At 38.8% G+C, this 27,500-nt stretch overlaps 1 protein-coding gene across 1 annotated transcript in view; it reads left to right on the top strand.

Moving 5' to 3' along the window:
* Window positions 1-27,500, top strand: part of eng (endoglin) — a 67,559-nt gene that overhangs the window by 11,453 nt on the left and 28,606 nt on the right. Inside the window, exon 3 of the mRNA XM_056256747.1 lies at window positions 12,538-12,686. Coding sequence (XP_056112722.1) covers window positions 12,538-12,686 — 149 coding nt within the window. The remainder of the gene's footprint in view (window positions 1-12,537; window positions 12,687-27,500) is intronic.

The raw sequence follows: 27,500 nt of genomic DNA, 5'->3' as shown, positions 1-27,500 counted from the left end.
CACACTCGTTTATGATGACGCTCGACACACACTCGTTCATGATGACGCTCGACACACACTCGTTCATGATGACGCTCGACACACACTCGTTCATGATGACGCTCGACACACACTCGTTCATGATGACGCTCGACACACACTCGCTCATGATGACGCTCGACACACACTCGTTCATGATGACGCTCGACACACACTCGTTTATGATGACGCTCGACACACACTCGTTTATGATGACGCTCGACACACACTCGTTTATGATGACGCTCGACACACACTCGTTTATGATGACGCTCGACACACACTCGTTTATGATGACGCTCGACACACACTCGTTTATGATGACGCTCGACACACACTCGTTTATGATGACGCTCGACACACACTCGTTTATGATGACGCTCGACACACACTCGTTCATGATGACGCTCGACACACACTCGTTCATGATGACGCTCGACACACACTCGTTCATGATGACGCTCGACACACACTCGTTCATGATGACGCTCGACACACACTCGCTCATGATGACGCTCGACACACACTCGCTCATGATGACGCTCGACACACACTCGTTCATGATGACGCTCGACACACACTCGTTCATGATGACGCTCGACACACACTCGTTCATGATGACGCTCGACACACACTCGTTCATGATGACGCTCGACACACACTCGTTCATGATGACGCTCGACACACACTCGTTTCGCCTGACGCTCGACACACACTCGTTTATGATGACGCTCGACACACACTCGTTTCGCCTGACGCTCGACACACACTCGTTTCGCCTGACGCTCGACACACACTCGTTTCGCCTGACGCTCGACACACACTCGTTTCGCCTGACGCTCGACACACACTCGTTTCGCCTGACGCTCGACACACACTCGTTTATGATGACGCTCGACACACACTCGTTTCGCCTGACGCTCGACACACACTCGTTTATGATGACGCTCGACACACACTCGTTTATGATGACGCTCGACACACACTCGTTTCGCCTGACGCTCGACACACACTCGTTTATGATGACGCTCGACACACACTCGTTTATGATGACGATCGACACACACTTGTTTATGATGACGATCGACACACACTTGTTTATGATGACGATCGACACACACTTGTTTATGATGACGATCGACACACACTTGTTTATGATGGAGGGAAAAGAGAAAGACTGCAGAAACTTACAGTATTATTACTGATATTCTGCACCAGTTTCACAGGAAGTGATGATTTTGAACACATGGGCTGGAAACGCTGCTTTATTCACAAACGTTGTACGCGCTATTCTAATTTTGTGCAGAAATGATGATGCCGAGTCGTAACTGGGATGATAAGGAGATGAATCTGGGGGATTTGAGCGGGTCAGAGGTCGCGGGACGCTGCTAGCCTCTGTGCGCCACTGATAAGAGTTTGTTTGTCTTCCTGTGGATGGTCAGGCCTCAGTCTAGAGCCGAGGAAACGCTGGGACAATAGGTGTGTGTAGCAGCCCGTGACCTCCCTCTCTCTCCCTGTCTCTCGCCCCGTCCACACCTCACCGTTCCTCTTCCGTCTCGGCCTGAAAACACTTTCATCAGCCTCCCGTCGCTAGCCCAGCGCGTCACGAGCCAGGACAGGCCACCGCAGCTGAGGAACCGGGACCAAAATACTCACAAATCTACTTTGCCCGTCATTTCGTCTTGTAGCCGAGGCAGCATTTCTCATTTTCATTTAGTTTAAGTGCTAACATGAATAAATAAACAAACGAATTCAGCTAAAACCATAAAAACTCTTTTATTACTTAAAATAAATATTAACTGAAGTTAAAGTTTAATTTATTTTTTCTAAGTGCCAAAATAAATAAAACTAAATAAGCTAAAACTAAAACTTAATACAAGCTATATAAACATTTAAAAAACTGAAAAAAGGACAAACAAAATGACTAAAACTTGCTGTCAAATCGATTAATCGCATCTAACATACTCACATATTGTATACATATACATACAAACTTTTATGTTAGACGCGATTAATCGATTTGACAGCAGTGAAATAAAAAAAGTAAAATGAAATTAAAAAGTTTTAAGTTTAAAACTTTAAAGTTTTAGTGATTTTTTGGTCAAAAGGTTTTTTAAATGTTTATATTGTTTTCAATAAGTTTTAGTTTTATCGTATTTATTTTTATTTATTTTGGCACTTATAAAAAATAAATTAAACTTTAATTTAATTTAATAATAGTCTTAATAAAAAATTTAAATCTTTTTAATTTCATTTAACTTTTTTAATTTTACTGCTGTCAAATCGATTAAAAATTAATATATATATATATATATATATATATATATATATATGCACACACACACACACACACACACATGTATATTATATATTTATAAACTTTTATTTTAGATTAATCGATTAATCGATTTGACAGCAGTAAAATTAAAAAAGTAAAATTAAATAAAAAAGATTGACATTTTTTATTAAGACTAATATTAAATGAAATTAAAGTTTCATTTAAGTTAGGTATAATTTAAGTGTAAGTACCAACATAAATAAAACTAAATAAGCTAAAACAAAAAACTTAATAAAAACCATGTACACATTAAAAAAACGAAAAATTAATTTAGTTTAAATAAATTTAATTTGAAAGTTTTAGTAATTTTCTTTGTCCTTTTTATTCTTTTTTTTAATGTGTATATAGTTTTTGTTAAGTTTTTAGTATGCACACACACACACGTATATTATATATTTACAAACATTTATGTTAGATGCGATTAATTGCAATACATTTTTTTGACAGAAGTACAATTAAAAAAGTTCAATTAAATTAATTATTTTTATTAAAACTAATATTTTCATTAAGATTTTCATGATTCAAAATCGTAACAAAAAACACAACAGTACACTAATGATACTAAAATAACATTGTTGGGAAGAATGAGCAACATAATCAATCATAAGCAGTTCCCTTGATTGACAGCTGTTAATCGAGCTCCAGATCGGCTTAAAATGTGTCCGTTTTCAGAAGATATGAAAATATATGTAATGAAAATATTAGTTTTAATAAAAAAAATAAAAATTTATTTAACTTTTTTAATTGTACTTCTGTCAAAAAAATGTATTGCAATTAATCACATCTAACATAAATGTTTGTAAATATATAATATACGTGTGTGTGTGTGTGCATACTAAAAACTCAATAATACACATTAAAAAAACGATGACACCAGTTTAATGTCCAAGTCTTAAACTAAAACACGACATGTTCAGCTGGGGAAAACCAATCAAGAGAGTAACATATGCTTCCTCAAATCTATTCTAGTAGCGGAAATGTAAGTGTTTTCCACAGAATCTACAGGTTTAATGTGTTTTACGCTCCCTAACCTCAGCCGAGCTGGACCTGACCCGACTCTCCCAGTCTCCCAGTGTGTTCCTGACGGGAAGCGCTTGACCGGTGTGCCGTGAACGAGTTCTCCATGAGAAGGAAGCCGGCTGCTGGTCGAAGAGGATCTGGCGCCTTTGACCTGAGGGCCGGAAATGAGCGTTCGCAGGAGATGCCAGATCGACATGCTTTCTTAAAAACATCAGCGTTATCTGACAGGCTCTCGGAGTGACTCAGTGCTTTTGCTGTCTGCTGCTTTTTGACCTTAAAAACAAGAAACGATAATGTGAGGAGAAGCTGACACACAGTTTTGAGCAAGATCAGCTGGACATCGGGCCTCATTTCCAAGTTAGCCCGGGTGTTATTAATCAGACAGTTTTCAAAAATGTTCATCCAGTCGTTCCAGCTGCATAGTTCGCCGGTGCTAGGCTAGCGCGAGTCAACGGTAACTGCTAGCCTGCCATTAAAAACAGTTTTACCCACTCCACAGTTCACCAAAAGCAAATACATTATAACGCCAGGCTATCGATGTAAATGTCTGTTGAGTAGGGTTGGGTACCGAAACTCGGTGCCAATAGGGAACCGGTTCCGACGTAAACGGTAGTAACCAGACCGAATAAGAACGACAATTTCGGTGCCTGATTTCGGTGCCTGACTTAATTAGGCACACACGCACACACACACATGCACAGTCTCCTCTGTCTCGCATGCGCGCTCTTTCTCGCAAGGTTTGGCTGCATTTCACGTGTAAAATTACGCGTCAGAACGCCCTCTGGGTGTGCCGATAGTCTGAATCCATATAGAATCAAGCCAATTCATTGGCTGATGGCGCGGGCGCCGCCTCGACGCACTAACGTCGTCATATTATGTTGGCGCGCGCGCGCGCCATCTGCTCCTCAGATTTCTTTGCCGAAAAAGGAAGCTGGTCGGCAGCGCGAGAAGCTTGGCAGCGTCCCGTTCCCTATTGAGAGATATGTTACACCAGTAACCAGAGATGTTCTCTTTCATAGGTTCACTCAGCGCTGCGTAGCTAAGAAGCAGTGGATTTGTAGGCTGCTGTATCACGTGCCGCTTGAACTGACGCACTACAGCGATCTGTCACATTTCAAAGAGCCAAAACGTTATTTATTGTGTGAATCTCGTAAAAATATTGACAGAATCTGACAGCTGTGGATTTGTTCCATATCAAAAGTAACCTTCTCTGTCTTGTCTGTCGGTGTCAGTGTCCTCTTTGTCCGCGATTTTTCTCTGCGTGAGAAAATGGATGTGTGTGGCGTGCATGAGAGCGTGTGAAAAGGGTCATTTGCGTGAGTCTCACGGTCAATGCGTGAGATTTGGCAGCTCTGCCTGCTAGTAATCTCTATTAATCTCCAGTATTATTACATTGTTTGATACAATATTGTTTTATTTGATATTATGTAAATGTGAATTTTTATTTTATATTGGTTTTATTATTATTTGTATTTATATTGTTTAAAGATTTAAGTTAATATTGTGTCCAGTTTGGCCTTGTAAATAAAAGGGTATTATTTTTTGATAAAGTGCGGTTTCGTTTTCTTAAGTACCGTTTCAAGAACCGTTTAAGCACCGGAACCGTTTAAAAAATACCGAGTAGGTACTGGTATCGGATAAAACCCAACCGATACCCAACCCTACTGTTGAGAGAATAATGTTAGAAATCAAACTACCCTTTCATCGCATTGCAATAGTTCTACTTTGTTCTACTTTGTGTATTTACTAGCCCAGTCTACAGCAGCGGCGGAGTGATATTAAGTTACCTAGGCAACCGAGAGAGAGAGAGGTAGAGAGAGGTAGTGAGAGAGAGAGGTAGTGATAGAGAGAGAGGTAGAGAGAGGTAGTGATAGAGAGAGAGGTAGAGAGAGGTAGTGAGAGAGAGGTAGTGAGAGAGAGAGGGGTAGTGATAGAGAGAGGTAGAGAGAGGTAGTGAGAGAGAGGTAGTGAGAGAGAGAGGGGTAGTGATAGAGAGAGAGATAGAGAGAGGTAGTGATAGAGAGAGAGATAGAGAGAGGTAGTGAGAGAGAGGTAGTGAGAGAGAGAGGGGTAGTGATAGAGAGAGAGATAGAGAGGGGTAGTGATAGAGAGAGAGATAGAGAGAGGTAGTGATAGAGAGAGAGATAGAGAGAGGTAGTGATAGAGAGAGAGATAGAGAGAGGTAGTGAGAGAGAGAGGTAGTGATAGAGAGAGAGAGACAAGCAAGTCAGTAACAGCGCCACCTGCTGTTGTGGAGTGTGAATTACATGACAGTTTACTAGCGTGTGTGTGGATCTGAAGGCATTTGTGTGTGGATCAGCAAAGCGGAAAATTAGTGCCAAAAGTCACGTGACAGTTTTTCATACTTGTAGAATCTTGTTTTGTACTTGAAGGTTTTTTTTTTTTACTTGAAAGATTTTAGTTTGTATTTGGAGGATATTTTTGTCATTGAAGAAATACGTTTCTATGTATATGTAAAACATAACATACTGTATTTGTTTGATAGGTACGTTTTTTATTTGCAGAACAAAATGCATTAGTTTGTGAGTGTTTTGTATTTGCAAACCACACTGAGTTTGTTTGTGAATCGTTGGGTGTGAGTAAAACACGTTGTGTGTGTGTGTGAGGTTTCGGCATGATTCTCACTCCATAGTGCTCGCGCTTGTGAGAGTGCCTGTGTGTGCATGTGTGTGTGTGTGTGTGTGAGTGAGTTTGTGCCTGTGTGTGTGTGTGAGAGAGTTTGTGCGTGTGTGTGTGAGAGAGAGTTTGTGCGTGTGTGTGTGTGGGAGTGTGTGTGTATGTGTGAATGTGTGTATGCGTGCGTGTGCATGAGTGTGTGTGCGTGTGCTCGCGCTTGTGAGAGTGCCTGTGTGTGCATGTGTGTGTGTGTGTGTGTGAGTGAGTTTGTGCCTGTGTGTGTGTGTGAGAGAGTTTGTGCGTGTGTGTGTGAGAGAGAGTTTGTGCGTGTGTGTGTGTGGGAGTGTGTGTGTATGTGTGAATGTGTGCATGAGTGTGTGTGCGTGTGCTCGCGCTTGTGAGAGTGCCTGTGTGTGCATGTGTGTGTGTGTGTGAGTGAGTTTGTGCCTGTGTGTGTGTGTGAGAGAGTTTGTGCGTGTGTGTGTGAGAGAGAGTTTGTGCGTGTGTGTGTGTGGGAGTGTGTGTGTATGTGTGAATGTGTGTATGCGTGCGTGTGCATGAGTGTGTGTGCGTGTGCTCGCGCTTGTGAGAGTGCCTGTGTGTGCATGTGTGTGTGTGTGTGAGTGAGTTTGTGCCTGTGTGTGTGTGAGAGAGAGTTTGTGCGTGTGTGTGTGAGAGAGAGTTTGTGCGTGTGTGTGTGTGGGAGTGTGTGTGTATGTGTGAACGTGTGTATGCGTGCGTGTGCATGAGTGTGTGTGCGTGTGTGTATGCGTGTGTATGTGTGAATGTGTGTATGCGTGCGTGTGCATGAGTGTGTGTGCGTGTGCTCGCGCTTGTGAGAGTGCCTGTGTGTGCGTGTGTGTGTGTGTGAGTGAGTTTGTGCGTGTGTGTGTGTGTGTGTGTGAGTGAGTTTGTGTGCGTGTGTGTGTGTGTGTGTGTGAGTTTGTGCGTGTGTTTTTTCCAGTTTTAAGCAATTCCTCTGTGAGCCGCTCTGATATTATTCACCCAGTTGGCTAGAACTGTTTGTGCGTGTGTGTGTGTGCATACGTGTGTACTGTGTATGTGTGTGTGAGAGTGTGTGCGTGCGTGTGTGTGTGGCCTGTGTGGCCTGAGGGTCAAAATGCAAGTAGAAGCCTCTCTCTCTCTCACACACACACATACACACATACACACACACGCACACACACACACACACGAGGGCAGAGAGAAAATATCCATCGAGTCGAGTGATGGATGGATGGCGGGACATTATTTGTGTCTCGGCCCGATTGAACGTCTTCAGCATTTCATGGCATGGGAAAGACTCGCCGCCGCTCTGATGACAGCAGATAACGCCGTGGCTTATAGCTCATTTAACACAGAACCGCTTAGTGAAAGCTCTGGCATTTCCGGGTCACCGTTTACGTCCCACGAGTCGCACTGATATACGTATGAATGTCAGTCTCTCTGACGGCCCATATAATGAGGATGTCTGAAGAGAAGTCGTTAGCAGTCTTGTCTCATAAGTGTGGTTTGATATCGAGCCGTCCACTGACTGGATGATTTTAGACCCAGGGCTCCAGACTAACTTCACTGTAACTTGCTAACTTGCTAGCGCTGTAGCCTATAACTGAACATTTTTTAGGAGCATTATTTGTAGTGTAAGAGCGCAGGGCTTCTGTGTTGTACGTCACACGCAGGCTCACTATTGGCCGGCGCTGGTCATGTGTGTGTGTGTGTGTGTGTGTGACCCAGAAGCGCTGCGCTGTTACATATGTGAACTCACTCGAGGCCCACAGAGAAGAACATGAAGAGTTGAATAAAGTCGTTATTTTTGTTTGTTTTTTGCGCACAGAAAGTATTCTCGTCGCTTGATAAACTTAAGGTTGAGCCACTGTAGTCACTCGGACTATTTTAACGATGTCTTTAATAACTTTTCAATCCCGTGGAAGCCTATGGAGGAGTGATCCAGCTCTCAGATTTAATCAGAAATATCTTAATTTGTGTTTCGAAGATGAACGAAAGTCTTACGGGGTTGAACAACATGAGGGAGAGTAATTACTGACAGAGTTTACATTTTGGGGTGAACTATCCCTTTAATATTAATTCAAAATCAAAACAAGTGAAAATATATATATTAGGGAGTGAAAATAGCCAATCGTCCTCTGCAGCCACCTACTGGTTACAATGGTAATTTAATATATATATATATTTTTTTTAAATAAGTGTGACTTTTAGTTATATAAATGGGGACAATCTTTGAAGGATGAACACTTTTTTTGGTCATCACATTAAAAATAACCTTTAAATATGATATTATATAGTGCATTTGACTATTTCTGCCACAATACCATAGTTACAGTGAGTGTTACTACATTAAATCCATGGTGAATGTTGCTGATCTGTGGACTTAAAGCCTTCTATAACTTGTTGATTCATGAACAAGTCAGCGCTGTTTGATCTGATGTGTCTATGCTTGTGATTGGACGGTTGTGGTTTGCTATTGGCTGAGCTCATGTGAGTGACAGGTTATAGCCCCGCCCTCGTCATCAGAGAAGAGATGCTGCAAGAGGAACTGATTCTGATTCAAGATTACCAGGAACATGAAGTTAAAGATGTTTAGATATTACTTTACTGGAAAACATGACAAAGATGCTCATTAAGAATATGCCGTGTATTTACAGTGTTTCTCCATTCAGTCTTTGCTGATAAACCCAGACTTACTGAGACAAAGACAAAGCCTGGACTGCCGTCACCATCGGCTTGACGTCTAAACATGTCATTTCCTGTTGTCCTTATTGAAGCTTCCTGTATTTCCTTCCACTCTGTCCTTAGGAAAAAAGCAGAAAGTGTGTTTACCTGAGTCACTAAAGACACACATTGCAGTAGTGTTTCTGAAAGAGTCTCTTCTGCTCGCCAACTAAAATACAGTAAAAATTGTGATATATTTTTACAATTTAAAACATGAAAAATTACTGATTATTATCAATGTTGAACAGTCATATTTTTGTGGAAACTGTGACATTTTATTTAAAGTTCAAATGAACAGTATTTATTTGAAATATAATCTTTTGTAACTATACATTTAATGCTTCCCTGCTGAATACAATTATTTATATATATATATAACTTTTTAATGTAATCGAAGGAAATAACAGCTATTATTGGAGGAGAACATTGGGATACATAGAAAATGTTCAGTCCAGGAAACACAAGAAATAAAATCAGTTAATCAAATAAATAAATGACAGTTTTGTTGATTATCAACATATTGCTTTGTTCTACTCTAAACTCTAAATCTGAGCCTTTATGTAAAACCGCTGCTTGTTATAAATACGTAATATGATTTAAAGCTCCATTCTCCTCATTCTTGATCCTTTTAGATGTCATTTTGTGCATCTAAAGCGCTTAAAGCCATTGTGTAGATTCTAGGGATGCATGATATATCTGCCACCATATCGGTATCGGCCGATATATGTTAATTTTTAAATGTTATCGGCCTGATAAGAACATTTGGCCGATATATGTTAATTTTTTTATGTTATCGGCCTGATAAGAACATTTGGCCGATATATGTTAATTTTTTAATGTTATCGGCCTGATAAGAACATTTGGCCGATATATGTTAATTTTTTTATGTTATCGGCCTGATAAGAACATTTGGCCAATATATGTTAATTTTTAAATGTTATCGGCCTGATAAGAACATTTGGCCGATATATGTTAATTTTTTTATGTTATCGGCCTGATAAGAACATTTGGCCGATATATGTTAATTTATTTATGTTATCGGCCTGATAAGAACATTTGGCCGATATATGTTAATTTTTTAATGTTATCGGCCTGATAAGAACATTTGGCCGATATATGTAAAATTTTTTATGTTATCGGCCTGATAAGAACATTTGGCCGATATATGTTCATTTTTTTATGTTATCGGCCTGATAAGAACATTTGGCCGATATTTGTTAATTTTTTAACGTTATCGGCCTGATAAGAACATTTGGCCGATATATGTTAATTTTTTTATGTTATCGGCCTGATAAGAACATTTGGCCGATATATGTTCATTTTTTTATGTTATCGGCCTGATAAGAACATTTGGCCGATATATGTTAATTTTTTAATGTTATCGGCCTGATAAGAACATTTGGCCGATATATGTTAATTTTTTAATGTTATCGGCCTGATAAGAACATTTGGCCGATATATGTTCATTTTTTTATGTTATCGGCCTGATAAGAACATTTGGCCGATATATGTTCATTTTTAAATGTTATCGGCCTGATAAGAACATTTGGCCGATATATGTTAGTTTTTTAATGTTATCGGCCTGATAAGAACATTTGGCCGATATATGTTAATTTTTTAATGTTATCGGCCTGATAAGAACATTTGACCGATATATGTTCATTTTTTTTATGTTATCGGCCTGATAAGAACATTTGGCCGATATTTGTTAATTTTTTTATGTTATCGGCCTGAAAAGAACATTTGGCCGATATATATGTTCATTTTTTAATGTTATCGGCCTGATAAGAACATTTGGCCGATATATGTTCATTTTTTTATGTTATCGGCCTGATAAGAACATTTGGCCGATATATGTTAATTTTTTAATGTTATCGGCCTGATAAGAACATTTGGCCGATATATGTTAATTTTTTAATGTTATCGGCCTGATAAGAACATTTGGCCGATATATGTTCATTTTTTTATGTTATCGGCCTGATAAGAACATTTGGCCGATATATGTTCATTTTTAAATGTTATCGGCCTGATAAGAACATTTGGCCGATATATGTTAGTTTTTTAATGTTATCGGCCTGATAAGAACATTTGGCCGATATATGTTAATTTTTTAATGTTATCGGCCTGATAAGAACATTTGACCGATATATGTTCATTTTTTTTATGTTATCGGCCTGATAAGAACATTTGGCCGATATTTGTTAATTTTTTAATGTTATCGGCCTGATAAGAACATTTGGCCGATATATGTTAATTTTTTAATGTTATCGGCCTGAAAAGAACATTTGGCCGATATATATGTTCATTTTTAAATGTTATCGGCCTGATAAGAACATTTGGCCGATATATGTTCATTTTTTTATGTTATCCGCCTGATAAGAACATTTGGCCGATATAAGTTAATTTTTTTATGTTATCGGCCTGATAAGAACATTTGGCCGATATATGCTAATTTTTTTGTTATCGACCTGATAAGAACATTTGGCCGATATATGTTAATTTTTTAATGTTATCGGCCTGATAAGAACATTTGGCCGATATATTAAAGCCGATATATAAATGAGTATTATTTCCTTCAGCTGAGACCTTTCAGATGCGCAATGTTCAACATAATGGTTTTGAATTGCTTGAAATTTAATTGGAATCACTCAAAAAAGGAAAATAGAGTTCAGTGCAACATACAAAGCTAAGTGCAAAGCTACATAAAATTATAAAGAGATCGTTATAATTGTGTACTTGGGAAATGGATTTTACTTGGAGACTTTAGTTTTTGTAATCAGGCTCTCAAAAATAATAAAAAAATTTGGATTTAGATTTATCGGCCAATATATCGGTTATCGGCTGTCAAATATGAAGAATTATCGGTTATCGGAATCGGCTATTTTTTATATTGGTGCATCCCTATAGATTTCCATTTTACTCTGCTAATGCTGGATCTGATCACACTTTCACACAATGATCTGATGTTCACTACGAGATGTTTTCTTTAGCAATGTTGTATGTGCCATTCATCCTTTTGCTATTAAATCTATTTAAAAAAAAGTTTAAATTGCTTTGGCATATTTCTCTCAAGTCGTTCCACATCACATTATTAATCAGAGAACAATAATCATTTACAGGAATCAAAATCATCAAATTCCTCATGTTTTCTGTCGAATTAAGTCATCAATGAAGAGAAAACAAGTGTTTTAGCATCTCTGGGTCACAATATTTAGGCCCGAAATGTTCGATTTATGCATATAAAATTCATGCATTTGGATTCCACAGTTTTAACATTACATAAATGACATGTGGTGCATATTTGTCAGTGAAACGTGAAGGTTTCTGAACTCAAAAAACCATTTGCATCTGTTTGATTTTATTTAAATGATCATATTTTCAAAATTCATTGAGCCATTTCATTAATGCACGACAAATATGCACCACATGTCATTTTTGCAACTTATTTATGTTAAAACTGGGAAATCCAAATGCATGAAAATTAATTTTATATGCAAAAATCTCACATTTAGGCCCTAAATAACATGACCCAGAGACACAGTAGATGCTAAAACACTTGTTTTCACTTCATTGATGACTTAATTCGACAGAAAACATGAGGAATTTGATGATTTTGATTTGTTAGGGTTAGCGTTATATGCAATTCAGATGAATTTGGGTGTCAGTATTTTAGATGTGACCCGTGTCCTCCAGAGGAAGCACATGGTTTATTCTGGAGGAGATTTATGAGCTGCTGGCAGGATATTCTTCCCCAGGGCCGCAGATGATTTCAATAACTCTTTTATTCTTGTTAGACTCCAGTGTGATCTGTGAGCTGAAGGATGTTCCCGGAAACAGCAATGATTGGATCGTCCTGAAGGAAACGCCTCTGGGATGCTGGACGGATTTTACCACCCGGGGCGACGAGAGAGAAGTCCACATCCTAAACCTGCTGTACACACACGTGAGTCGCTTTCATTCATAAATCCAGTACAAACCAGCCGCTGGAAAGACCAGCTCAGACCAGTATGAAGTGGTTCAGACTGGTTTAGTGTTGGCAGACCAGAGACTCACTTTAGCATTGTTCGAGTACTTAATACAGAAATAATATACTTAAGTGTGAACTGAAAATGTACTATAGTTTAGTTTTATATTATATGCAATTAGTTGAACTTAAGAGTGTTTTTGAGCCACTTAAATATGACTTAAGCACATTTTATATGTAATACTGCTGAATATACTGACAGGCATTTATGCTGTAAATGCGTTTTTAATTGCACATTTGCATGATGAAATTGCAGATAAGTACATTTAAAATATATTAACTTTAATATCAGTACAGTTAAAATTATAATCAAGTACTTTTAATCTGCTTTGGTATGTTAGTCAACACGTCAAAGTAAGTGCACTTCTTTAAAAGGTTATTAAAACATAATGACATAATGACTTTTTAAAAGTGTACTTAAGTGTGTTAAGAAGTGTTAAAGTCCCCCTGTAGTCAATAATTAATTGTATCCCTTAAAACTCATCTTTGATCACCAAAATTACATATTTAAGCGTTTTTTCCATGAAAAAAAGAAGAATGTAACTCGACACCCTCGCCTCATTTAGTATGTGCGGTTCTGTGAATATGCAAATGAGCCCCGCCTCCACTCACTCACTCAGCTCAGAGATCCACTGGTTGACGATCACACGTTGATCTGATTGGTTACAAGGTCGTTTGTGACGTCAGAAACACCAGCGATTTCAAACCGTGTTTTTGAGACTGTCTTTGGTTCACTGCAGTTTTAAGGAGGAAATACTCAGCAATGCTGTCGACTTATGAACTTACACATGGTGTGTCTTAAAGCGTATTAAAAACACCACATAGACACATAAACAACATTAAAATGTTGATTTTCACCACAGGGTTTGATTTTTCGTACACGAGCGGATCTCTGAGCTGAGTGAGTGAGTGGAGGCGGGGCTAATTAGCATATTCATAGAACCGCGCATACTAAATGAGGAAAGGGTGTCAAGTTACATTCAAGATTTTTAAAGGCGTGAAGAACTTTTTGTCAAGGAAAAGGCGTTTAAATATGTAATTTTGGTGATCAAAGATGAGTTTATCAGGGTTAAAATGATTGTCTACAGGGGGACTTTAACTCTACCAGAACAGCCCAGCACAATGAATAGCAGATTTCCCATGTTGAAACGTCTTGTATGAGCAGAAACGTCACTAACACTGGTTTCTCCACGTGGGGTTGAGAAAGACCAACACAGAGCATTAGTGAGCATCTCCCATGATGCAACACTCAACGCAGGAGGCTTTTGTGTGTCGGCGTCATCTTTCATGTGTGTGTTTGCTCTTTAAATACACTCATCATGTCGATTATATGATTAATAATCAGCATCTGTCAGCTGGAGAGTAAATGCCTTCACTGAAAGGGTTTCAGGATGATTCACGGTTTGTTTCTTCATCTGTGCTATATGAGTGAATTGATTATAATAATAATTTCAACACAAAGCTGTGGAAAAGTCCTGTCCGTTATCTTCTGGAGTGAATTAAAAAGTTGAGTTGACACATGGTTTGGAGGAAAAAAGGAGAAACATATTTTCTATTCTGCAATCCTGATTGCAGAAACAACTCATTTGTGTGCAGTTTTATTTCTCATGAGGAGTTTTGTGATGGAAAACGGGTTTGTTCAAACACACTTCTTCAAACCAGCAAGAGCTCAAATATAAGTGCACTTAATTGTCCTGAATGCGCACTTCAAATCTTCAAAGCATATTTTAAAAAAACTGTACTTGCAGATCATATAATATTAATGAAATAAAAGGCCACTTTACTGTACTTAAAGATAGTTTACTTTCACAACTGTGATTCTTAACACACTTAAGTACACTTAACAGTACACAGTTTTTCTTTAAAGTACATTATAAATCATTAGGTGAACTATTATGTCCCTTTTTACAATATGTAATATAAGTCTCAGGTGTCCCAGGAATAAGTCTGTGAAGTTTCAGCTCGAAATACCCCACAGATAATTTATTATAAGTTTATACCCCACTTATCATTTATTATATATTTTGAGTGGAAGAAAAACAACATGCTGTTTTCGTGCATGTATCTTTAAATGCAAATGAGCTGCTAGGTCCCCGCCCCCTTTCCAGAAGAGGGCGGAGCCTGTTCAGCTCGTGTCTCAGATACTCTGCCAAAAAGGACAAAATTTGTCTGGTTTTTGATTATCATCTCTATCGCGGCCCGGCTCACGTCACATTGCAGTTCTTCATCATCATGAAAGTGTATTTTCTGCATGCGTTTTAAAGCCATTTCAGTCTAAACTTCTGATATATGGTTTTCTGAGCGCACACACCCGAATCACGCGCACACACCCGAATCACGCGCACAGAAAGCTGGATGTCAGACGGACATTATTAAACTAAATGTTAGCAGATTCCTGAACGGCTCATTTTGAGACACTGTTTCAGATTAATGGAGAAGACAACAAACAGGGTGGTTGTGTTCACACACCGCGGACACATAATTATGTTAAAAAACAATATGCAATATGAATTTTGCATGATAGATCCCCTTTAACAATCATTTGTTGTGCTTTAAAGAAGTGTGCTTGTTTTGATCTGTTGACTAAAGCACATATAAAGCACTTAATTAATTTGAACTTTAGTGTGTTATTCCATATTGTTATTCAATAAACATGTGTAAATATACATTTTTTTAATACATACAAGTTTCAATATAAATTAAGTTAAAGTGTACTTCTTTTTCACAATTTCACAAGTCCAGGCAGATGCATTTCATCAAAACTGTTTCATTCTCAAACCTTCCTCACAGAAATGTCATTTTTTATGTAAATTATCCTATTACAGTAATGCATTGGAGGAAGCCACCACACCACACCACACCACACACACACACACATACACACACACACACAGTGTAAGCTGGAGCCGACCCGGTCGAGGGGAGACGAACACACACACACACACACACACACACACACACACACACACACAGTGTAAGCTGGAGCCGAACCGGACGAGGGGAGACGAACACACACACACACACACACACACACACACACACACACACACACACACACACACACACACACACACACACACACACACACACACACACACACACACACACACACACACACACACACACAGTGTAAGCTGGAGCCGACCCGGTTGAGGGGAGACGAACACACACACACACACACACACACACACACACACACACAAACTTACTTGTAAGTAAGTTGTGAGTGGGCGTAGCTTTAGCTTCAGTGATGTCACTGTCTGGAGCGCTGGAGCCGAGGGGATACGAATACACACACACACACACACACACTGTGAGCCGACCCGGTCGAGGGAGAGACGAAGAATAACCGGAAACTGTTATGCATCAGCAAAGCCCTGAAAAAAAAGTGCTCTGGAGAAAAAAAATGCGCAAAAGGAAAACAATTGTATCTTGAAAGCACAGGAACAAAAATAGCCAGGGCGAGTGATCAGACATTGTGTGACCCGAGCGGAGTGAGGCGGACAGCGATGGATTATGGGAGGCCTGTGTGTGTGTGTGTGTAAACACCATTGAGGATTGCTGCAAATTATTAACATGGCTGATTGTTTCCTTCAGCACGCAGTGTCCATATTAAATATAGAAGCTCGTTCGGAAATCAAGCTCAAGCGTTTGCTATGAAAGTACAACAGAACAGATTGAAATTGTTGATCCAAAGGTGAAGAGTTGTAAAATGTATATGTATTTTCCTGCATTTAATACATTTATAAGAGAAAACTACAAATATTGGAAATATACTGTACAGTACACTACCATTAATTTGTTTTTTAATTGATCAAATTGATCAAAAGTGACATTTATAATGTTACAAAAGATTCTTTTTCAAATAAATGCTGTTTTTTAAACTTTCTATTCATCAAATAATCGAAATATTAAGTTTCCACAATAATATTAATTTTGATTATAATAATCATAAATGTTTCTTGATCATCAGATCCTCATATTAGAGTGATTTCTGAAGGATCATGTGACACTGAAGACTGGAGTAATGATGCTGAAAATTCAGGAATAAATTACACTTTACTATATATTCACATAGAAAACAGCGGATTTACATTGGAATAATATTTCACTGTTTTTACTGATCAAATAAACATTAAATATCTTACAGATCCAAAACTCTATCAACAAAAGTAATCTAATAATATAGGGAACTATAATAATAATAATAACTATATGATTATATTTCTCTTTAAAATAATAATACAAATAATTATTATATTCATCATTATATTACAATCATTTTAAGGATACATATAATATTTATATTTCTCTTTAAAATAATAATATTTATTATTATTTACAATGTTCAATAGTGTATTTGGTATATGGGTAAATTCTGTAAAAAATATATATATTTTAAAAAATCTATATTTTAGTTATTATAACGGTTTTTCTATATTTTCTAGCTATAATCTATTAATACTGAGAGCGATCTCATTGGTGGCTCGTCCCCTCAGAGGAAATGAAAGCCAATAACAGTCACGGATTCCTTTGTATTTGCTTTCCTTGTGTTCATGGACGGTGAGACTAATTAATGTTCATCAATATCACACACACACACACACACACACACACTGTTTGCCCCTGCTCTGCTGCTTCAGGATCTGATCGCTCAGATGATTGACAGGTCAACGGTGCAAAACTGTTGCTAAACTAAAACTATCCTCTAGAGAAATTTTGTGTTCACTCAAATAACATTTGCGTACTTTTCCAAAATAATAATAATACGTTTTATTTATAAAGCGCCTTTTCCAAGCTCAAAGTTGCTGTACAGATAAATAATAAAGTAAACATGGCATCAACAAAATATAGACTTATATGCATGCATATATACATACAAATACATATGCATAGTACATACACACACATAGTCAAATAATGAGCATCACGGTTCATATTACTTCATGCAACAGACTGGATATTGAAGCTCAAGTCCAGCAGATTGCATTATGGGATACAGTACAGCACTGTTGTGTACATGCATGCAGTCATACTGTAGAAATAGTAAGAGTAGTTTACTGTTCTGACCACAGCCTAGGTTTGATTGGACGACTGCAGGTGTTTCAGACTGCAAAAAATATGTGTGTATTGTGTGTGACGTCACCCGTAGTGTTTCTGAAGGGCAAAGTGGGCGGAGTCTGCCGTCGCCATCTTGGCCGCGCGTCACTCCCGGATAACCGAACATGTGCAGCGAGGCGGATTAGCTGAGGTGACGTGACGCTAACGCTAGCAGACAAACGGCCAGTAGTGACATCAGCGGCAATCCACCTGTCACTCAAGTGGCCACGCCCTTAATTATGCAGAACTTTAAGGCTTAATATAATTTAAACAGATGAGTTATAAAATAATTCCCCCGCCTCACAGTCGTCATGAAGGGCAACATTAGTGATATAGACCAAAACCACTTTTTAGACCAGACTGTAAACATGTTTATTTCTGCTGTAAAGTTGGGCATTTTAACATGCGGGTCTATGGGACTGAGTCTCTTCTGCAGCCGGCCTCTAGTGGCCAGTGGAGGAACTGCAGGTTAACTCTCTTCAGTGTTGGTTATAGAGAGAGAGAGACGGGGAGTGTCCTGTTGCGAGTGTGTTTGTGCATCGCATCACAGGGTTAAGCTGTAATTAGCACATCATTCCCTGGACTCATGAATCTCCCATCATGCACCTCTGCAGGGATGGTTCTCAGTGTTTGGTTTGCGCTCGACATGACCCGCTGTGCTGAGGTCCAGTTCATCCCATCAATCCCAGTCTCCAGTCTCTGCTGGGAAACTCCAGCTGAAATGTGATGCTCGTGTTTTTTCAGTCAGATTAATGAAGTGTGTGTGTGTGTGTGTGTGTGTGTGTGTGCTGGTCTCACTGCGGATCTCGTTGACTGGAGTCTCGGTTTTAGATAAGCTGAAGTTTTGCACTGGGTTTTCCACATTTTCTCAGCTTCTTCCCTTGTAAAAAAAAAGAGGTTTGCTTAATTTTTGTTTAACATGCACTTGTAGTGTTCTTCAAATGTTAAAAGTATAAAAGTAGAGTTACACTTTCATGACTGTTTCTTAACACACTCTTAAAAAGTGCACTTATAATAATGTCGAATTAATGGTTTAACTTTAAAGAGGTCGTTGGATGCCCATTTTCCACAAGTTGCTATGATTCTTTAGGGTGTTCATGTACAGTTTGTAACATACTATGGTTAAAATTCCTCAATGGTCGTGTAAAACACCCGTTTTACCTCCTCAAACACAGCTCTTCACAGCGACCCGTTTCGGTGCATGTCTCTTTAAATGATAATGAGCAACTGCTCACCCCACCCCTCTCTTCCATGGTGGGTGTCGATTGGCTGAGGGCAGAAATATGCTAATACGGGACAGAGCATGAGCATTATGACATCATATTGCTCAGAAAATCCAAACGGCCTGATTATTGAGAGTGTTTAGACTTTTTGAGGATAAATAAAAGGAGTGAATGGATTTTTTTCATTGTATGGTGGTCGTGTCCACACACTGCACACACACATTTATATGCAAACACCATATAAAAGTGAATTTTGCATCCGATGACCCCTTTAAAGTATGTTTGAAATCATTGTGTTTTAATGATTTTAACGCACAGCTGTAGGGGGCGCTCTGAGACAACATGCGACAACAAAAGTGAAAATCAGCGAAGAAATGGCTAGAGTTGCCAAGTTCCCCTTTAAAGAAGTGCACTTATTTTGATGTGTTGACTTGACCTGCCAGAACTGACGCTACGCTTGATATTATGAAGTGTGTATTATTGATGTCTCATAAGCTGTGTCTGAAATCCACTGTATAGTGCACTATATAGGGTGTCGGCCATTTTGTAGTGGTGTCCGAATTCTGAGTATACGACATCCTTTCCTACATTCGTTCACTACTTTTACCCACAATCCTCTCTGATTTTGAGTGTACATGATCCGATGTACACTTGCTGAAGCACTATTTCCCAGAATCCAATGCGTAGAGGACTGAGCGCGCGAGTTAAACCAGAAATTACCTAACAGCTTTTTTTTCTCGACCTTTTTTTAAATTAATCATTACTTATGGAAGCTTGTTTCCGCCACTGAATAAAAAAAATACAATAATAATTGCGACTTTCTATCTCACAATTGCGAGTTTATATCTCGAGATTCTGACATCTTTTCTCAGAATTGTGAGATATAAACTCGCAATTGCGAGTTATCAGGCCAATTCTAAGGAAAAAAAGACTGACATTTTTCCTCTCAGAATAGTTTATATCTCACCATTCTGACTTTACAACACGCAATTTCGACTTTATATCACGCAATTCTGACTTTATAACTCACAATTGCGACTTTATATCACGCAATTCTGACTTTATAACACGCAATTGCGACTTTATATCACGCAATTCTGACTATATCACACAATTGTGACTTTATATCACGCAATTCTGACTTTATAACACGCAATTGCGACTTTATATCACGCAATTCTGACTTTATAACTCACAATTGTGACTTTATATCACGCAATTCTGACTTTATATCACACAATTGCGACTTTATATCACGCAATTCTGACTTTATAACACGCAATTGCGACTTTATATCACGCAATTCTGACTTTATAACTCACAATTGCGACTTTATATCACGCAATTCTGACTTTATAACACGCAATTGCGACTTTATATCACGCAATTCTGACTTTATATCACACAATTGTGACTTTATATCACGCAATTCTGACTTTATAACACGCAATTGCGACTTTATATCACGCAATTCTGACTTTATAAATCACAATTGCGACTTTATATCACGCAATTCTGACTTTATAACACGCAATTATGACTTTATATCACGCAATTCTGACTTTATAACACGCAATTGCGACTTTATATCACGCAAAATTGACTTTATAACACGCAATTGCGACTTTATATCACGCAATTCTGACTTTATATCACGCAATTCTGACTTTATATCTTACAATTGCGACTTTATATCACGCAATTCTGACTTTATAACACGCAATTGCGACTTTATATCACGCAATTCTGACTTTATATCTCACAATTGCGACTTTATATCACGCAATTCTGACTTTATAACACGCAATTGCGACTTTATATCACGCAATTCTGACTTTATAACTCACAATTGTGACTTTATATCACGCAATTCTGACTTTATAACACGCAATTGCGACTTTATATCACGCAATTCTGACTTTATAACACACAATTGCGACTTTATATCACGCAAAATTGACTTTATAACACACAATTGCGACTTTATATCACGCAATTCTGACTTTATATCACACAATTGTGACTTTATATCACGCAATTCTGACTTTATATCTTACAATTGCGACTTTATATCACGCAATTCTGACTTTATATCACACAATTGTTACTTTATATCACGCAATTCTGACTTTATATCACACAATTGTGACTTTATATCTCGCAATCATAGAAATAAAGTCAGAATTGCGAGATGTAAAGCTTGTTTCCGCCACAGAATGAAAAATAAAAAAGGTAATTGCGACTTCTTATCTCACAATTGCGAGTTTACATCTCGCAATTCTGACTTTATTTCTATGATTGCGGGATATAAAGTCACAATTGTGTGATATAAAGTCAGAATTGCGTGATATAAAGTCGCAATTGCGTGTTATAAAGTCAGAATTGCGTGATATAAAGTCACAATTGTGTGATATAAAGTCAGAATTGTGAGATAAAAAGTCGCAATAACCTTTTTTATTTTTCATTCTGTGGCGGAAACAAGCTTCCATAATTACTTGAATAAAACATATTAAAATATATTATTTAGGCATTAACTCAATTTAATGTGTTTTACTATAAGCCAGGTGTTTTAATAATTTGTGGCATTGTTGTTAATTCGTTAAACTGTAAGGAAGGGATGATAATTTGGTGGATGATTTAAAAATATTCGTTAATCATCTGTTAATTGGAATGTGATCATAACGGTCGCCTGAGACCACGCCATTTGTGAGCGCGAGTTTCTAACAATTTCAATCGATGAATCTACAAAGCTGGCACGGAGGTGTATATAATTTCAAAATAAAGTCATTATAATTGTTATTGTTGTTAATATTGTTTTACAAAGTAAGTAACGTAAGATAAAAGGAGTTTTAACACTACGCGACGAAGCAGTTTCTGCGACAGCTGCATGGGCCGGTTTCACAAAGATAGACTTTGACTACGGGTTAGATATAGTAGAGAGTTAGACTTCAGATAGACGTCTAAATCAGCCCGTTGCACAAAGCACTGAAGACTCTGACTATCTTAAGTAGGACTACACTGCAATGCATTCTGGGTAAAATAAGACACTTTTCAAAACAAAAAACATGGCGGATTGAGTAAGCGCATTCAACCGCTCAGTGCAGTTTACCCCAGCGGGAGATATGTGTGTGTGTTGGAGGAGTGTGACAGTTACAAGGACATTTTACGTAGTAACAAGAAGAAATGTTTAATTTGGAAAAATATTGCTACGACAGTTTAACAGCGTCAATGCGACCGTTGAGCGGAGCATTAAAGACGTACAGAAAAGATACAAAAACATGGTACAAGTAGATTACTGCGGTCCCTAAAACCCTTTCCCTTCTCATCAGGGGCGTCATGCAAGCCAAAATTCTGGGGGGGGCACAATCTGAGACGTTGCAATTGTTTTCTGACGGGTGATATGGATCATGTTAGGAGGGGTCAGGGGGTTTCTCCCCCTGAAATTTTTTTAATTCTGGCTGCGAAACATACTATTTCAATGCAGTTTGGGAGGGACAGAAATACCTTAACGGAGCTAGCAGCAACCCTCCTCTATCTGAGGACTAAGTTAAAGTATGTGTATCTGTGCATTATAAGATGTTTTGAAGGCCAAAAAAACTGGATACAAACAGCTTTAAAACCATGTCACGCAGCTGATTATTTTTCTCTCCTCATCTCCATCACACTTTTTCTCTTTGTTTTTCTCTTGCCCTGTCTCTTCCCCTCCTAAAGTTGAACTTTGACTGATAGGCTTTTCATTTTTGTCTGTCAGTGAAGAAAGTAAACATAGGGTCAACTGATAGGTTGATTTATGAATCATTTTCTCAGACGAGTTACTGAAAGCTACTAGGAAAGCTAGGTAGCCTAACTAAGTTTATTAAATTCATTCACAGTACATATTCATTATTGATCTTATACCTAATACAGGGCCGTAGACAGGGCTTTATAATCAAAGAGGTCCTAAATTTGAGGTGGGTAGGGGGTTCAAATTTTTATTTCTCTGATATGTGCATTTCAAGACGTTTGAAGGCCAAAAAAAGGATAAGAAATAGCCTTAAAACCATGTCAGCGGACAGTAGATTATTTGTCAATACCTGCTCTCACTTCTTATCCATCACTCTTTCTTTTTCTCTCAGTCTCCTGATCTTGCCTTCCCCTCCTAAAGCTGAGCTTTTTTAATTTACTTAAGGCTACAAATTGTACTATATTAATTCTCAATATGTATACATTCATTATTAATCTTGTGCCTGACAAGGAAAACGGCTTTTCCACTCACAATGACAGTAAACTAATTAAGCCATTACGAGTCACGTTACAGGCCTATTTTCAGTTCAAAATGGCGAAATTAGACAAAAGTATATTCGTGTGCCTGATTATTTTTGTCATTCGTTTAACATTTATGAACTAAAAAAACTGTCAAATATGAAATGTTTAGTTTAGCAACTTACATCTCGCACTTGACTGTACACTGACTGAAGCGTCGAGTGAGTCTAAAATTCGCGCTCAGCTTCTGTGAGCATAAAGCCCGCCTCCTTTGATTTCATTGGCCATCTCAAATATTCTGACATTGACGAGCAGTGACAGACCAATGAGGCTCAGATGAACACACACGCGCGCACACACACACACACACACACACCCTGTCCTGTGTCCTCTGTTTCTGACGTGCGCTCTGCTCGGCGCCGCTGCGGATTGAAGATGAACAACGTGCTGAATCTGATTATAACATGTAATTTAAAAAAATTATCAGGGAGGAAAAATCTGAGGGGGCACGTGCCCCCTCACTTTGAATGGGCATGACGCCACTGCTTCTCATATCTCTCCATAACGCCGTCAGCAAACCACAAATTATGAGCCATTTTCCCTTTTCTTTCGGCTGTTTGTAGTGTAACTGATTGTTGCTGCTGGTTGCCAAGGTAACAGAGTCTTAAGGCCTGTTCACACCGGGACGAATTTCGCGCGCGATATTCGCCGACGTTTAACGCCTCGTGACTAAACAAAGGGCGCCACTGTGAGTGTGCACACCGACACGAAAAACGCCACGCGTAAAAGCGGCATTTTTTAAAAAACGCCTCGGGTTGTTTTTTTTGGTTTGATGCGCCGCGTCAAAAACTATCCGACCAATGAGATTGGCGCTTTTGCTCACGTGTCTGGAGCTTCTGAAGTTACAGTAAAACACAGCTTGGGGGCGCTCAAACACAAAACGGTCTTGCCGAGCACACATACGTAACGGCGAAGAAGATATACGCCAAGTAGCGTGACACTGCCGGGAAGAAATAAGACGAGGAAGACGCAAGGCCAGATGAATGTAGAGCCGCTGGTCTCGTTGGTGTCGGGACATAAAGAACTATATGACAAACACCACAGCGACTACAAAATAGGACTATTTCTGTTTACATTAAGCGCCATCTAATGTCAGGGAGTGAATCTGCATGTTCACTCGGCTCATCGTCGGCGAAAATCGCTTGGGTGTGAACACAAAAAACGCGTTGAAAAACGCTGGCGAATAACGTGCGCCGATACGGCCCTTTAGCCCTAAGTTAGCCTGGGGGGAAGGTGTCTAATTTTTTGGGTCTAAATTAAGTCCGTCTTTATCTTTGTGAAACAGTCTAACTCGCATTAGACTAGTCTATGAGGAAATTTGAGACTTGTCTAACACTATAGACCGGTCTACAATAGCTTTGTGAAACCGGCCCCAGCTCTCCGACGCACAGTGTAACCGTCAGCGTTCACTCACTTCATTACATTCACAGATATAGTGCACTCGAATGCCATACACTATATAGGGATAGTGAACGAGTGAGCGGTTTCGGAGACAGATATAGACTCCTTTAACACTGCTGTAGATCTCTCAGTTTTAGGGCAGATTTCTTTAACTCAAAGGCTTTATAGTTGCACTGAGTTTAGAAATCTGTGTGGAAAGTTTCTTGTGTTCTTGCACAGCTGGTGTTATGATCGCTGATCTGCTAATGGAGGTTAAGTAGGAGTTCCAATGCAACAAGCTCGTTATTCTTCTTTGCATATGACTTTCATTAATGTGTTGTTCTCCAGGGGGCAGTTTGCAGTTTTCATTTACTCGGACTTCATTCCTGTGCTGTTCTGGTCTGGTGATGAGGAAAGTGTTGAGATTACGAGTAGGTTTGCTCTCAGTTTTTCGTCTGATTGACTCCAGATGGAAGCGCTTTCTCCAGAAGGACACAGTAGACACAGATTTCACCATCTGAGACGCTCTTCTGATTGGCTGTGACTTTTGATTGATTTGGTTGTGAGTGCAGTGCTTTTGGAGGGAGACTCCGCCCATACGCTCTTCTGATTGGCTGTGATTTTTGATTGACTTGACGCATTTGGTGTGGACAGAATTGTTATAGATATCCATAATAAAGGCTAGAAGTCTCGTCCGCGCTGCCGGCCAATGGAGGTCGACGTCCGCACTGGCGGCCATCTTGCCACAGGCAGCTCGCTCACTCGTAACATTGTGTTTTAATGGTGCATGTACTTTTTAAATAACCATAACTTGCTCAATTTTCTAGCGATTTTCAAACGGTTTGGTTTGTTATAAACGTCAGAGATGAAGTTATGACACTGCACACTTATGAATAATAAGTGTATCAATAAATAATCATCCAGAATTATAGCCACGTTAATAACGTTTGTAAGAAACCAAACCGTTTGTAAATCCGTCAAGATTTCAGCGAGATAAGAGTATTTGTGTTCGTGCCGATCACTCATCTTACATCAGGCACCACAGAGCCCGCCAGAACGCTTGCCTGTGACAAGATGGCCGCCGGTGATGACGATAGAGACTCCGCCGTAAGACATCTAGCCTTTATTATGGATATCTATGGCTGGAATCGTATTGTGTTGTGTCTGGTTAAGAGACGGTGTGAAGTCTTGGAGTCTCAGTCTCGTAGAGTCAGATGTCGATGATACAGCGACTCTAGATCCTGAACTCTCCTTACTCTGTTTATTCCTCCATGAAACATTCATGGCTGTTCTTCGCTCACGCTCTTGTCAATACATTCGCTGCATGGTAGAAATAAGTGTTTTCCTCTCAAATATGGTTGAAGAGGTCGATGTGCTGTTCATCTTTAGCTTCTTCAGTTCATGAAGTCTTGTGTTTTTACAACCCAATTCACCAACCCTGCAGGAATGTTAAAAAACATAAAAATGTTCTGTATTTAAAAAAAAATATATCTACAAGTTAGGTCAAAAGAAACCTACAGAAACTGAATGAAATCGGTCGTGACATATTTGAAATTTAATTGAATGGAGGTAATTCATACTGCAAAATGAAATATAACAAATATGTCTCCATTTTAATTCTACTTTGTTCAATTCTAATTAGAATTGCAATTTTTCATCCTGTTTTCCAATTTAGAAAGCATTCTCAATTCAGGTCTGAAGGACTCACAGCCCTGGCAAACCGGGTGCAAAATGATAAAACAAAAACATGTTATTGCGACATTTCTAACACTCGACCAAACCCTAACCCTATAGTAAGTACATGCAGTTACTTAATATTACTCAGTACTTAAATATATAATTACACTGTAACAATGACACCTTAAAATAAAGTGTAACTGAAAGATTTCACAGCACAAAAACACTTTGTGAACACGTATACTAAAAGACTTTTACTTGCTGAAAAGTCTAAACTATCAATCAGACTGTAGTAGATTGTGTGCGACAGGTTTATCAGCAAATCTTGTTGATCATTTAGAAACCTTAGAAATTTCTTTTTTTTTAATGGAAAAAAACTGAGAGGCTTGATTAAGTCTTAATGTTTGCAGTATTCTTCCCCATTGTGCAGTATAAATAGAGTCCCAAAAAGAAAAAGTGGCCTTGAAAATCCCGGATAATGCACTTAATTAACCGGAAAAAGGAAGTGAGGAATGTTGGACACTTCATGCACTGAAGCCATGTTCAATAACCTTATTAAATGAATACACTACTCGTTGAGTATATAGTGTAAGTGCATGAGACACAGGTTTAGTTCAGTTGTACAGTGTGTTACCGCAGTAAAGCACAGGTAAAGAGAAAGGTAAAGCTTGTGCCCGGGCTTCCAGTCCTCACTCCAGCGCGTCTGAATGTCTGCAAAACAACAACGCCACTGCCAGACCAGCACAAATGTTTATGGTGCGTGATTTCTGTGCTTCCTAATCACAGGAAAAGAGCCTGTGGGAATTTCTGCCGCCTGGATCAGATTGTGTCTCATTTCTTTACTCAGATCCTCAGCTGGAAGAGAACGAGCTCCGTGATCTGCAGCGAGGAGTGTGTGTGGGATAAGAAACTCACCCAGCGCACTTGAGATTGTAACAGCACACTAGTGTCTTCTGATGCTTGTGCATGTAAACTCGTGCTGTTGTGTTCGGGGCGGCTGCCAGGGCTTTGCTATCGGTAGCAGTTATATAACATTTATTGTTGATTCATA

Source organism: Rhinichthys klamathensis, unplaced genomic scaffold, assembly GCF_029890125.1.
Source record: "Rhinichthys klamathensis goyatoka isolate OS25496 unplaced genomic scaffold, OSU_Roscu_1.1 h1tg000132l_1, whole genome shotgun sequence".
NCBI classification, from domain to species: domain Eukaryota; kingdom Metazoa; phylum Chordata; class Actinopteri; order Cypriniformes; family Leuciscidae; genus Rhinichthys; species Rhinichthys klamathensis.
Note: the sequence above shows the minus strand (reverse complement) of the source record. Positions and strands in the feature narration are given on the sequence as shown.